Source organism: Procambarus clarkii, chromosome 13, assembly GCF_040958095.1.
Source record: "Procambarus clarkii isolate CNS0578487 chromosome 13, FALCON_Pclarkii_2.0, whole genome shotgun sequence".
Classification (NCBI taxonomy): domain Eukaryota; kingdom Metazoa; phylum Arthropoda; class Malacostraca; order Decapoda; family Cambaridae; genus Procambarus; species Procambarus clarkii.
In genome coordinates, this window is record NC_091162.1 from 9,760,782 (window position 1) to 9,775,781 (window position 15,000).

Sequence of the window (15,000 nt, forward strand, 5' to 3'; positions counted from 1 at the left end):
TGCTGGTCATGGGGGACCTAAATCACGGAGAGATAAATTGGGAAACGAGGAATCCCCATGGCGGGGAGGAGACCTGGGGAGCGAAGCTGGTAGACGTTATTGACAGGAATTTCCTAACACAGCATGTGAAAGAAGATACTAGGGAAAGAGGAGGGGATACGCCCAGCCTATTAGATCTCATTATCACTCAGAATGTAGAAGACATCGAGCAGTTGGAACATGAAATACCACTAGGAGCTAGTGACCATTGTGTCCTAGTCTTTGACTACATGATGGAGCTTAAAATTGTGACCAAAGGACAAGAGGTCCGGGAAAGGAGACTTGATTACAGAAAAGGGGACTACAGAAGGATAAGGGACTACCTGGGAGAAGTGCAGTGGGAGGAAGAACTTAGAGGAAAAACAGTGCAAGGTATGATGAACCAAGTCATATTGAAATGCAAGGAGGCTGAAGATAGATTTATTCCAACAATAAAGGAAAAAAGCAGGAGGGAATATAATAACCCATGGTTTAATAGACAGTGTCAGGAAGCAAAGGTGAGAAGCAGGAGGGAGTGGAGGAAGTACAGAAGACAAAGGACAGAGGACAACAGGATTAGATGTAACAGAGCTAGGAATGATTACATTAACATAAGACGAGTGTCGGAAATTATGAGAACGATATTGCAGTCAAAGCGAAAAAGCAACCAAAATTACTACATAGCCATATAAGAAGGAAGATGTCGGTAAATGACCAAGTGACAAGACTGAGGAAAACAGAAGGGGCATATACAGAAAGCGACAAGGAAATCTGCGAGGTACTGAATGCAAAATTCCATGGAGTGTTCACAACCGAGCCTGAGCAGCTCCCATTGTTAGAAGAGATTACCCAAGATGAAAGACTATCGGATATAGAGGTGACAGCAGAGGATGTAATGAAACAGTTGACAACACTGGATGCAAATAAAGCTGTTGGACCAGACAAAGTATCACCGTGGATACTCAAAGAGGCAGCGCAGGCTCTCAGCGTGCCTCTGGCAATGATCTTTAATGAGTCACTTATGTCGGGAGAATTGCCCAGTTGCTGGAAGGAGGCAAATGTCGTACCGATTTTCAAAAAGGGTGATAGGGAGGAGGCACTTAACTACAGACCCGTATCACTGACAAGCATCCCCTGCAAAATACTTGAAAGAATAATTAGGCTAAGACTTGTTGAGCACCTGGAGAGCATTGGGTTTGTAAACAAGCACCAACATGGGTTCTGGACAGGGAAATCATGCCTAACAAACCTTTTAGAATTCTATGATAAAGTAACAAGGATAAGGCAGGACAGAGAAGGCTGGGCAGACTGCATATTTCTTGACTGCCAAAAGGCCTTTGATACGGTACCGCACATGAGACTGCTATACAAACTTGAGAGGCAGGCAGGAGTAAGCGGAAAGGCCCTAGTATGGGTGAAGAACTACCTAACAGGAAGGAGCCAGAGGGTAATGGTAAGGGGCGAAAAGTCGGACTGGCGAACAGTAACAAGTGGAGTACCTCAAGGATCGGTGCTGGGACCAATCCTCTTTCTAATTTACGTAAATGATATGTTTACAGGAGTGGAATCATACATGTCAATGTTTGCAGATGACGCAAAATTAATGAGAAGAGTTGTGACAGACGAGGATTGTAGGATCCTCCAAGAGGACTTAAACAGGCTGCAGAGATGGTCAGGGAAATGGCTACTGGAGTTTAACACCAGTAAATGTAAAGTTATGGAAATGGGATCAGGTGACAGAAGACCAAAGGGACAGTACACAATGAAGGGGAACAGCCTACCTGTAACGATTCGAGAAAGAGACCTGGGAGTGGATGTGACACCTAATCTAACTCCTGAGGCACATATAAATAGGATAACGACAGCAGCGTACTCTACACTGGCGAAAATTAGAACTTCATTCAGAAACCTAAATGAGGAAGCTTTTAGGGCGCTTTACACTGCCTACGTGAGACCCGTCTTAGAGTATGCCGCGCCATCATGGAGCCCCCACCTGAAGAAACACATAAAGAAACTGGAGAAGGTTCAGAGGTTTGCGACGAGGCTTGTCCCAGAGCTACGAGGGATGGGATATGAAGAGCGGCTGAAGGAACTGAACCTTACGACACTAGAGAAAAGAAGGGAGAGAGGAGATATGATAGGGACATATAAAATACTCAGGGGAATTGACAAAGTGGAAATAGATGAAATGTTCACACGTAATAATAACAGAACGAGGGGACATGGGTGGAAACTGGAAACTCAGATGAGTCACAGAGATGTTAGGAAGTTTTCTTTTAGCGTGAGAGTAGTAGAAAAATGGAATGCACTTGGGGAACAGGTTGTGGAAGCAAATACTATTCATACTTTTAAAACTAGGTATGATAGGGAAATGGGACAGGAGTCATTGCTGTAAACAACCGATAGCTAGAAAGGCGGGATCCAAGAGTCAATGCTCGATCCTGCAAGCACATATAGGTGAGTATAGGTGAGTACACACACACACGCGCGCGCGCGCGCACACACACGCGCGCGCACACACACACGCACGCACACACACACGCACGCACACACACACACACGAGAGAGCTCGAGGAGCTCAGGAATCTGTACACAGGTAGATTGACGAGACGAGGTCTCTCTGGCGAGACCAAAGAGCCAAACCCCCACACGCACAACTAGGCGAGTACAACTACCTGGTTGATGGGGTTCTGGGAGTTGTTCTACTCCCCAAGCCCGGCCTGAGGCCAGGCTTGACTTGTGAGAGTTTGGTCCACCAGGCTGTTGCTTGGAGCGGCCCGCAGGCCCACATATCCACGACAGCCCGGTTGGTCCGGTACTCCTTGAAGAAAACTATCTAGATTCCTCTTGAAGATGTCCACGGTTGTTCCGGCAATATTTCTTATAGTCACTGGGAGGACGTTGAACAACCGCGGACCTCTGATGTTTACACAGTGTTCTCTGATTGTGCCTATGGCACCTCTGCTCTTCATTGGTTCTATTCTACATTTTCTTCCATATCGTTCACTCCAGTACGCTGTTATTTTACTGTGTAGATTAGGGACCTGACCCTCCAGTATTGTCCATGTGTATATTATTTGGTATCTCTCTCGTCTCCTTTCTAGTGAGTACATTTGGAGAGCTTTGAGACGATCCCAATAATTTAGGTGTTTTATCTCGTCTATGCGTGCCGTATATGTTCTCTGTATTCCCTCTATTTCAGCAATCTCTCCTGCTCTGAAGGGGGAAGCGAGTACTGAGCAGTACTCAAGACGGGACAACACAAGTGACTTGAAGAGTACAACCATTGTGATGGGATCCCTGGATTTGAAGGTTCTCGTAATCCATCCTATCATTGTTCACATAGTTGTTGTTAACATAAACAACCTTGTTTATTCTGTATAAAGAATAAACAATGTTTTGTTTTGTTTATTGTTCTTTATATGAATTTTAATACCTGATTTATTGATCTTGAGCCCTCATGTGTGTATTGTGGTTAGTCATGTGTGTATTGTGGTCAGTCATGTGTGTATTGTGGTCAGTCATGTGTGTATTGTGGTTAGTCATGTGTGTATTGTGGTTAGTCATGTGTGTATTGTGGTTAGTCATGTGTGAGGTGGGGGAGGGAGGTGGTTGTGAAGGGGGGGGGGGAGGTGGTTGTAGAGCCAGTGCCAAAACGACTCCTCCCACAGTGCCAAAACGGCTCCTCCCACAGTGCCAAAACGGCTCCTCCCACAGTGCCAAAACGGCTCCTCCCACAGTGCCAAAACGGCTCCTCCCACCCTGATAACGATGTCATACAATTAAAACGCCCTGATTGGATGCCGTTTTATTAAGCTGTAAAATTAAAGGCTCCCCTTGGACTAAAGGTAAAATTAAAGACTGGATAAGTTCTCAGTGACGTCACATGCAACTAGCCCTCTGATTGGACAACACCTGCCATGACGTCAACTGCAGCTTGGCACGTGTTAATGACAGGACCAATTGGGCTCTTCACAGAACGTATTTTGATGACGTCACGTCATTAGCGTTACTAGATTACACCAGCCATAACAACCTCCCGGTAATTATGGCCGGTAATTACCGATACCGGACACAGGGACACCGGATACCGGACTCTTGATTTGTGATAACTTGGTCCAACAGGCTGTTGACTGTAGCGGCCCGCAGGCCCACTACAGCCTGGTTGGTCCGGCACGTCTTACAGAATACTATTAGTTTTCTCTTTAAAAACTTCCATTCTTATTCCGGCAATATATCTTACTTAAATACAAACATATTGGTCGAGTTTAATCACAAGCTTCTATCCTCTATCCTTGGACAATCACAAGCTTCTATTCTCTATCCTTGGACAATCACAAGCTTCTATCCTCTATCCTTGGACAATCACAAGCTTCTATCCTCTATCCTTGGACAATCACAAGCTTCTATCCTCTATCCTTGGACAATCACAAGCTTCTATCCTCTATCCTTGGACAATCACAAGCTTCTATCCTCTATCCTTGGACAATCACAAGCTTCTATCCTCTATCCTTGGACAATCACAAGCTTCTATCCTCTATCCTTGGACAATCACAAGCTTCTATCCTCTATCCTTGGACAATCACAAGCTTCTATCCTCTATCCTTGGACAATTACAAGCTTCTATCCTCTATCCTTGGACAATCACAAGCTTCTATCCTCTATCCTTGGACAATCACAAGCTTCTATCCTCTATCCTTGGACAATCACAAGCTTCTATCCTCTATCCTTGGACAATCACAAGCTTCTATCCTCTATCCTTGGACAATCACAAGCTTCTATCCTCTATCCTTGGACAATCACAAGCTTCTATCCTCTATCCTTGGACAATCACAAGCTTCTATCCTCTATCCTTGGACAATCACAAGCTTCTATCCTCTATCCTTGGACAATCACAAGCTTCTATCCTCTATCCTTGGACAATCACAAGCTTCTATCCTCTATCCTTGGACAATCACAAGCTTCTATCCTCTATCCTTGGACAATCACAAGCTTCTATCCTCTATCCTTGGACAATCACAAGCTTCTATCCTCTATCCTTGGACAATCACAAGCTTCTATCCTCTATCCTTGGACAATCACAAGCTTCTATCCTCTATCCTTGGACAATCACAAGCTTCTATCCTCTATCCTTGGACAATCACAAGCTTCTATCCTCTATCCTTGGACAATCACAAGCTTCTATCCTCTATCCTTGGACAATCACAAGCTTCTATCCTCTATCCTTGGACAATCACAAGCTTCTATCCTCTATCCTTGGACAATCACAAGCTTCTATCCTCTATCCTTGGACAATCACAAGCTTCTATCCTCTATCCTTGGACAATCACAAGCTTCTATCCTCTATCCTTGGACAATCACAAGCTTCTATCCTCTATCCTTGGACAATCACAAGCTTCTATCCTCTATCCTTGGACAATCACAAGCTTCTATCCTCTATCCTTGGACAATCACAAGCTTCTATCCTCTATCCTTGGACAATCACAAGCTTCTATCCTCTATCCTTGGACAATCACAAGCTTCTATCCTCTATCCTTGGACAATCACAAGCTTCTATCCTCTATCCTTGGACAATCACAAGCTTCTATCCTCTATCCTTGGACAGTCTTCAATAACCACTCCTGGACACTATAAATATATACATACATGTGTCTGTATGATGGTATATGCATAATTGTGTATGCTGGTATACATAAGTTTGTATGCTGGTATACATGAGTATGCTGGTATACATGAGTATGCTGGTATATGCATAATTGTGTATGCTGGTATATGCACGATTGTGTATGCTGGTATATACATGATTGTGTATGCTGGTACACATGAGTATGTTGGTATACATGAGCGTGTATGCTGGTATACATAAGTTTGTATGCTGGTATACATGAGCGTGTATGCTGGTATACATGAGCGTGTATGCTGGTATACATGAGCGTGTATGCTGGTATACATGAGCGTGTATGCTGGTATACATGAGCGTGTATGCTGGTATACATGAGCGTGTATGCTGGTATACATGAGCGTGTATGCTGGTATACATGAGCGTGTATGCTGGTATACATGAGCGTGTATGCTGGTATACATGAGCGTGTATGCTGGTATACATGAGCGTGTATGCTGGTATACATGAGCGTGTATGCTGGTATACATGAGCGTGTATGCTGGTATACATGAGCGTGTATGCTGGTATACATGAGCGTGTATGCTGGTATACATGAGCGTGTATGCTGGTATACATGAGCGTGTATGCTGGTATACATGAGCGTGTATGCTGGTATACATGAGCGTGTATGCTGGTATACATGAGCGTGTATGCTGGTATACATGAGCGTGTATGCTGGTATACATGAGCGTGTATGCTGGTATACATGAGTATGCTGGTATACATGAGCGAGTATGCTGGTATACATGAGCGTGTATGCTGGTATACATGAGCGTGTATGCTGGTATACATGAGCGTGTATGCTGGTATACATGAGCGTGTATGCTGGTATACATGAGCGTGTATGCTGGTATACATGAGCGTGTATGCTGGTATACATGAGCGTGTATGCTGGTATACATGAGCGTGTATGCTGGTATACATGAGCGAGTATGCTGGTATACATGAGCGAGTATGCTGGTATACATGAGCGTGTATGCTGGTATACATGAGCGTGAATGCTGGTATACATGAGCGTGTATGCTGGTATACATGAGCGTGTATGCTGGTATACATGAGCGTGTATGCTGGTATACATGAGCGTGTATGCTGGTATACATGAGCGTGTATGCTGGTATACATACACTAGTAAGGGCAGCACTTACCTGTTTATGCATCTCGACGTTGAGACCGTAGGACATCTCGTAATACTGAAACAAATAAACAAAAAACAATTAAAACAAGGACAAACACTGTATATAAATTGTTTGTTTACTTTAGCAATTAATACGACTGATAAATAACTCGTATATGAAGCCAACAACTAAATTTACACTTTGAAACTTTAAATTTTTAAATTTAAAAAATTAAATTTAAGCAATCCAAGAAGTAAATTCACTGTACAAACCGTAATTAGATTTATTAAACCATATATAACCCATAATTTGATTTATTAAACCATATATAACCCATAATTTGATTTATTAAACCATATATAACCCATAATTTGATTTATTAAACCATATATAACCCATAATTTGATTTATTAAACCATATATAACCCATAATTTGATTTATTAAACCATATACAACCCGTAATTAGATATATCAAACCATATATAACCCATAATTTGATTTATTAAACCATGTACAACCCGTAATTAGATATATCAAACCATATATAACCCATAACTAGATTTATTAAACCATATACAACCCGTAATTAGATCCATCCTATCATTTTTCTGACTGACGCAATATTTGCTTGGTTATGCTCCCTAAACGTTAGGTCGTCGGACATCATTATTCCCAAATCCTTTACATGTTGCTTGCCTATTATGGGCAGATTTGATTGTGTTTTGTACCCTGTTTTATGTTTAAGGTCCTCATTTTTACCGTACCTGAGTACCTGGAATTTATCACTGTTAAACATCATGTTATTTTCTGCTGCCCAGTCGAAAACTTTATTAATATCTGTTTGTAGTTTATCACTGTCTTCAGCAGAGGTAATTTCTGTAATTCAGAGGTAATTTTCATACTGATTTTTGTGTCATCTGCAAAGGATGACACGAAGCTGTGACTTGTATTTTTGTCTGTATCTGATATGAGAATAAGGAACAGCAGTGGTGCAAGGACTGTACCTTGAGGTACAGAGCTTTTAACTGCGCTTAGACTCGATTTTATTTGATTGACTGTTACTCTCTCTGTTCTGTTCGACAGGAAATTGAGTATCCAGTGTCCTACTTTACCAGTTTTTTCCAGTGATCTCATTTTGTGGTCGGCCGGGAGCCGGTCGGCCGAGCGGGCAGGACACTGGACTTGTGATCCTGTGGTCCCGGGTTCGATCCCGGGCGCCGGCGAGAAACAATGGGCAGAGTTTCTTTCACCCTATGCCCCTGTTACCTAGCAGTAAAATAGGTACCTGGGTGTTAGTCAGCTGTCACGGGCTGCTTCCTGAGGGTGGAGGCCTGGTCGAGGACCGGGCCGCGGGGACAATAAAGCCCCGAAATCATCTCAAGATAACCTCAAGATCTCAAGATTGTGTGTTATCACTCCATGGTCATATTTATCAAATGCCTTTTCGGAAGAAGAATGATAAGAAGAAGAAGAAAAAGAAACAGCAACAGCAGTCGCTGTGTCTTAAATAAGTCCTCTTAACGACTGGTCACAAATGAGACAAATGCAATGTCAGCAGCTTAAACAAATGATTATGACAGATATGGATACCAGAACTCAATCTCCTTTCACATACGACAAGAAACTTGGGATACATCATGAAGGGCTACGAAGAAAATCACAGAACACATGGAATCACAGCATCTATATACCTCCCCTCCTCCCGGGCAAGACGGGTTCAGAACAGAGCGCTGTTCTTGCCCTGTTCATCTGCATGAACAGGGCAAGCACACACATATAGGGCAAGCGCACACACTCAGGGCAAGCACACACACTCAGGGCAAGCATACACACATAGGGCAAGCGCACACACTCAGGGCAAGCACACACACTCAGGGCAAGCATACACACACTCAGGGCAAGCATACACACACTCAGGGCAAGCACACACACACACAGGGCAAGCACACACACACACAGGGCAAACACACACACACACACAGGGCAAACACACACACACACACAGGGCAAACACACACACACAGGGCAAACACACACACACACACAGGGCAAACACACACACAGGGCAAACACACACACAGGGCAAACACACACACAGGGCAAACACACACACACTCGGGGCAAGCACACACACACTCGGGGCAAGCACACACACACTCGGGGCAAGCACACACACACTCGGGGCAAGCACACACACACTCGGGGCAAGCACACACACACTCGGGGCAAGCACACACACACTCGGGGCAAGCACACACACACTCGGGGCAAGCACACACACACTCGGGGCAAGCACACACACACTCGGGGCAAGCACACACACACTCGGGGCAAGCACACACTCACTCGGGGCAAGCACACACTCACTCGGGGCAAGCACACACACACTCGGGGCAACCACACACTCACTCGGGGCAAGCACACACACACACACACACACAGGGCAAGCACACACACACACACACACACAGGGCAAGCACACACACACACACAGGGCAAGCACACACACACACAGGGCAAGCACACACACACACACACACAGGGCAAGCACACACACTCAGGGCAAGCACACACACTCAGGGCAAGCACACACACACAGGGCAAGCACACATACACAGGGCAAGCACACACACACAGGGCAAGCACACACACACAGGGCAAGCACACACACACACAGGGCAAGCACACACACACACAGGGCAAGCACACACACACACAGGGCAAGCACACACACACACAGGGCAAGCACACACACACACAGGGCAAGCACACACACACACAGGGCAAGCACACACAGACACGGCAAGCACACACACACAGGGCAAGCACACACACACACAGGGCAAGCACACACACACACAGGGCAAGCACACACACACAGGGCAAGCACACACACACAGGGCAAGCACACACACACAGGGCAAGCACACACACACAGGGCAAGCACACACACAGGGCAAGCACACACACACACACAGGGCAAGCACACACACACACAGGGCAAGCACACACACACACACAAAGGGCAAGCACACACACACACAAGGCAAGCACACACACACACAAGGCAAGCACACACACACACAAGGCAAGCACACACACACACAAGGCAAGCACACACACACACAAGGCAAGCACACACACACACACAGGGCAAGCACACACACACAGGGCAAGCACACACACACACACACAGGGCAAGCACACACACACACACAGGGCAAGCACAACACTTTCTCACAGTTGCTGGACCACAATCACATGGTGTTATAGGCCATGGAAGACGAGCAAAACTCTGATGTAATTTTCACAAGATTTAGCAAAAACGTTCAACAGGTGAGACCATGGTGTTCACAAAATATACTACTGATGAAGCAGATAGACGGATCTCTAACTCCCTAATGAACCCAGTGTGTAGTAGTCAACTAAGTCAAATCCGGACATCCACTGTGAAAATCTTAGTCCCTCCAGGGTACTGTGCTTGCTCCAGTACTCAGTCCTCCAGGGTACTGTGCTTGCTCCAGTACTCAGTCCCCCAGGGTACTGTGCTTGCTCCAGTACTCAGTCCTCCAGGGTACTGTGCTTGCTCCAGTACTCAGTCCTCCAGGGTACTGTGCTTGCTCCAGTACTCAGTCCTCCAGGGTACTGTGCTTGCTCCAGTACTCACGTCCCCCAGGGTACTGTGCTTGCTCCAGTACTCAGTCCTCCAGGGTACTGTGCTTGCTCCAGTACTCACGTCCCCCAGGGTACTGTGCTTGCTCCAGTACTCAGTCCTCCAGGGTACTGTGCTTGCTCCAGTACTCAGTCCTCCAGGGTACTGTGCTTGCTCCAGTACTCAGTCCTCCAGGGTACTGTGCTTGCTCCAGTACTCAGTCCTCCAGGGTACTGTGCTTGCTCCAGTACTCAGTCCTCCAGGGTACTGTGCTTGCTCCAGTACTCAGTCCTCCAGGGTACGCTCCAGTACTCAGTCCTCCAGGGTACTGTGCTTGCTCCAGTACTCACGTCCCCCAGGGTACTGTGCTTGCTCCAGTACTCAGTCCTCCAGGGTACTGTGCTTGCTCCAGTACTCAGTCCTCCAGGGTACTGTGCTTGCTCCAGTACTCAGTCCTCCAGGGTACTGTGCTTGCTCCAGTACTCAGTCCTCCAGGGTACTGTGCTTGCTCCAGTACTCAGTCCTCCAGGGTACGCTCCAGTACTCAGTCCTCCAGGGTACTGTGCTTGCTCCAGTACTCACGTCCCCCAGGGTACTGTGCTTGCTCCAGTACTCAGTCCTCCAGGGTACTGTGCTTGCTCCAGTACTCAGTCCTCCAGGGTACTGTGCTTGCTCCAGTACTCAGTCCTCCAGGGTACTGTGCTTGCTCCAGTACTCAGTCCTCCAGGGTACTGTGCTTGCTCCAGTACTCACGTCCCCCAGGGTACTGTGCTTGCTCCAGTACTCAGTCCTCCAGGGTACTGTGCTTGCTCCAGTACTCAGTCCTCCAGGGTACTGTGCTTGCTCCAGTACTCACGTCCCCCAGGGTACTGTGCTTGCTCCAGTACTTTCTCATCCTCATATCGGACATAGACAAGGACACACATTATAGTACTGTATCATCCTTTGCAGATGACACTAAGATTTTTGAGAGTAGACAGAGTTGGCCTAGGCGGAGACCGGGCCGCGGGGCCGTTGATCCCCGGAAGGCAGACACAAGGTAAGAAGGTAAACAACATAGAGGACATTAGCAAACCTCCAATCTGATGTTAATCGGGTCTTACAATGAACCACAGTAAATGAACTGGTTAACTTTTTAAACTCCTCCATCTGCTTGTTTGATCTGCTTGATGGGGTTCTGGGAGTTCTACTACCCAAGCCCGGCCCGAGGCTGGCCAGGCTTGACTTGTGAGAGTTTGGACCACCAGGCTGTTGCTTGGAGCGGCCCGCAGGCCCACATACCCACCACAGCCCGGTTGGTCTGGCACTCCTTGGAGGAAACAGTCCAGTCTCCTCTTGAAGATGTCCACGGTTGTTCCGGCAATATTTCTTATAGTCGCTGGGAGGACGTTGAACAACCGTGGACCTCTGATGTTTATACAGTGTTCTCTGATTGTGCCTATGGCACCTCTGCTCTTCACTGGTTCTATTCTACATTTTCTTCCATATCGTTCACTCCAGTATGTTGTTATTTTACTGTGTAGATTTGGGACCTGTTCCTCCAGTATTGTCCATGTGTATATTATTTGGTATCTCTCTCGTCTCCTTTCTAGAGAGTACATTTGGAGAGCTTTGAGACGATCCCAATAATTTAGGCTTTTTATCTCGTCTATGCGTGCCGTATATGTTCTCTGTATTCCCTCTGTTTCAGCAATCTCTCCTGCTCTGAAGGGGGAAGTGAGTACTGAGCAGTACTCAAGACGGGACAACACAAGTGACTTGAAGAGTACAACCTTTGTGATGGGATCCCTGGATTTGAAAGTTCTCGTAATCCATCCGATCATTTTCCTGGCTGACGCAATATTTGCTTGGTTATGCTCCCTAAACATTAGGTCGTCGGACATCATTATTCCCAAATCCTTGACTTGCTGTTTTTCTACTATGGGCAGATTCGATTGTGTTTTGTACCCTGTATTATGTTTCAGGTCCTCATTTTTGCGTACCTGAGTACCTGAAATTTATCGCTGTTAAACATGTTATTTTATGCTGCCCAATCGAAAACTTTGTTAATATCTGTTTGTAGTTTTTCATTGTCTTCAGCAGAGGTAATTTTCATGCTGATTTTTGTGTCATCTGCAACAGATGATACGAAGCTGTGACTTAAGCTGTTATTGCGTGCAAAATGCGTGCAAATGGAATTACTGACAAAGTAGAGAGGTAGATCTTCATTTCCTAACGAACAGAACGCAGAGTGTAATAGCAACAATAGTCAAATCTGGATCATCTACTGTGAAAAGCTCGGTCCCCTCAAAGCACCGTACTTGCTCCGGTACTTTATCTCATCCTAATATCAGACAGACAAGGATGCAGACAACAGCACTGTACCATTATTTGCAGACGACACTATGATTTGGGTGCGATTAGACAATATAGAAGACACAGCAAACCTCCAATCAGATGTACATTGGGAGATGCTTTCCCAATCCACCTGGCTTCCTGTGAACCCCACTCCACAGTTCCAAGCCCACCACAGGTGTTCCCCCACATACCTCGCAGTAATGAAGGAAGGAATTATGTGGGGAAAAGCCGGTGATTGGGCTTGGGACTGCGGAATGGGTCTCAGAGGAAGCCAGGTGGATTAGGAAAGCCAGGTGAGGGCTGAAGGTAGTTGATGGGTGCCCTGAAATTGGCAAATTTTTAACCGAAGGTAAACTCTCCTCATATTTGCTCCCCACTCAACGTATCGTTGTGAGTTGATATTGCCGGGTTGTGTAAGACATAGGGTAACGGGTTGTGTGTGTGTGTGTGTGTGTGTGTGTGTGTGTGTGTGTGCGTGTGTGTGCGTGTGTGTGTGTGTGTGTGTGTGTGTGTGTGTGTGTGTGTGTGTGTGTGTGTGTGTGTGTGTGTGTGCGGGTCTGAGTAAAGACAGCCATTCACTTTCTTACGGTGAAGATGGTACTTCAATATTCCTCAGTTCCAAGTAAACTCACTTTAAAATTAACATTACCAAGTATAAAAGTCTTGTTTTAAGTTTACCCGTGTTTACATTTTTTTTTAAGTTCCCCTGATTATTTGTATTGTTTTCTCCTATGTTTAAATTCAATGATAAAGTCAACTCAGTCTATCTTAAGGTGCTGTCTCTCAGTCTTTAAGACAGTATCATTTTAATTGATAGTTCATCACTGAAGTATCTTAAGAGCAGATGCCTGTTATCTAAGTTATTACAAGTCCACTTCAGATATACTCAAGGTATCTTCTTCTTGAGGTTATCTTGAGATGATTTCGGGGCTTTTGAGTGTCCCCGCGGCCCGGTCCTCGACCAGGCCTCCACCCCCAGGAAGCAGGCCGTGACAGCTGACTAACACCCAGGTACCTATTTTACTGCTAGGTAACAGGGGCATTCAGGGTGAAAGAAACTTTGCCCATTTGTTTCTGCCTCGTGCGGGAATCGAACCCGCGCCACAGAATTACGAGTCCTGCGGGCTATCCACCAGGCTACGAGGCCGCTTACTGAAGGTATACTGAAGATATCAGTATACCTCGTATACTAAAGACTAATGAAAGGTGCTCTAGGTGCAGACATCCTTTACTGCTAGAATCCACTCAGTAAAACATCTAAGCTCTTGGGACCGACTAAAGAGCCTAAATCTGTATTCCCTTGAGCGCAGGCGGGAGAGATACATAATAATCTATACGTGAAAAATATTAGAGGGGCTGGTCCCAAACCTGCACACAGAAATAACACCACATGAGACCAGGAGGCATGGCAGGATGTGCAGAATACCCCCGTTGAAGAGCAAAGGTGCAACAGGTACTCAGAGAGAACTCTCTCAACATCAGAGGAGACTGTTCAACAAGCTTCCTCTACACATAAGGGACATAACTGGCCGACCCCTCACAGTGTTCAAGAGAGAACTATCAACATCAGAGGCCCGAGACTGTTCAACACGCTTCCACTACACATAAGGGACATAACTGGCCGACCCTTCACAGTGTTCAAGAGAGAACTATCAACATCAGAGGCCCGAGACTGTTCAACACGCTTCCACTACACATAAGGGGCATAACTGGCCGACCCCTCACAGTGTTCAAGAGAGAACTATCAACATCAGAGGCCCGAGACTGTTCAACACGCTTCCACTACACATAAGGGGCATAACTGGCCGACCCCTCACAGTGTTCAAGAGAGAACTATCAACATCAGAGGCCCGAGACTGTTCAACACGCTTCCACTACACATAAGGGACATAACTGGCCGACCCCCTCACAGTGTTCAAGAGAGAACTATCAACATCAGAGGCCCGAGACTGTTCAACACGCTTCCACTACACATAAGGGGCATAACTGGCCGACCCCTCACAGTGTTCAAGAGAGAACTATCAACATCAGAGGCCCGAGACTGTTCAACACGCTTCCACTACACATAAGGGGCATAACTGGCCGACCCCTCACAGTGTTCAAGAGAGAACTATCAACATCAGAGGCCCGAGACTGTTCAACACGCTTCCACTACACATAAGGGGCATAACTGGCCGACCCCTCACAGTGTTCAAGAGAGAACTATCAACATCAG

At 46.0% G+C, this 15,000-nt stretch overlaps 1 protein-coding gene across 1 annotated transcript in view; it reads right to left on the reverse strand.

The window, feature by feature from the left end:
- Positions 1–15,000, reverse strand: part of LOC123753799 (transducin-like enhancer protein 4) — a 100,803-nt gene that overhangs the window by 36,881 nt on the left and 48,922 nt on the right. Inside the window, exon 4 of the mRNA XM_069323931.1 lies at positions 6,826–6,870. Coding sequence (XP_069180032.1) covers positions 6,826–6,870 — 45 coding nt within the window. The remainder of the gene's footprint in view (positions 1–6,825; positions 6,871–15,000) is intronic.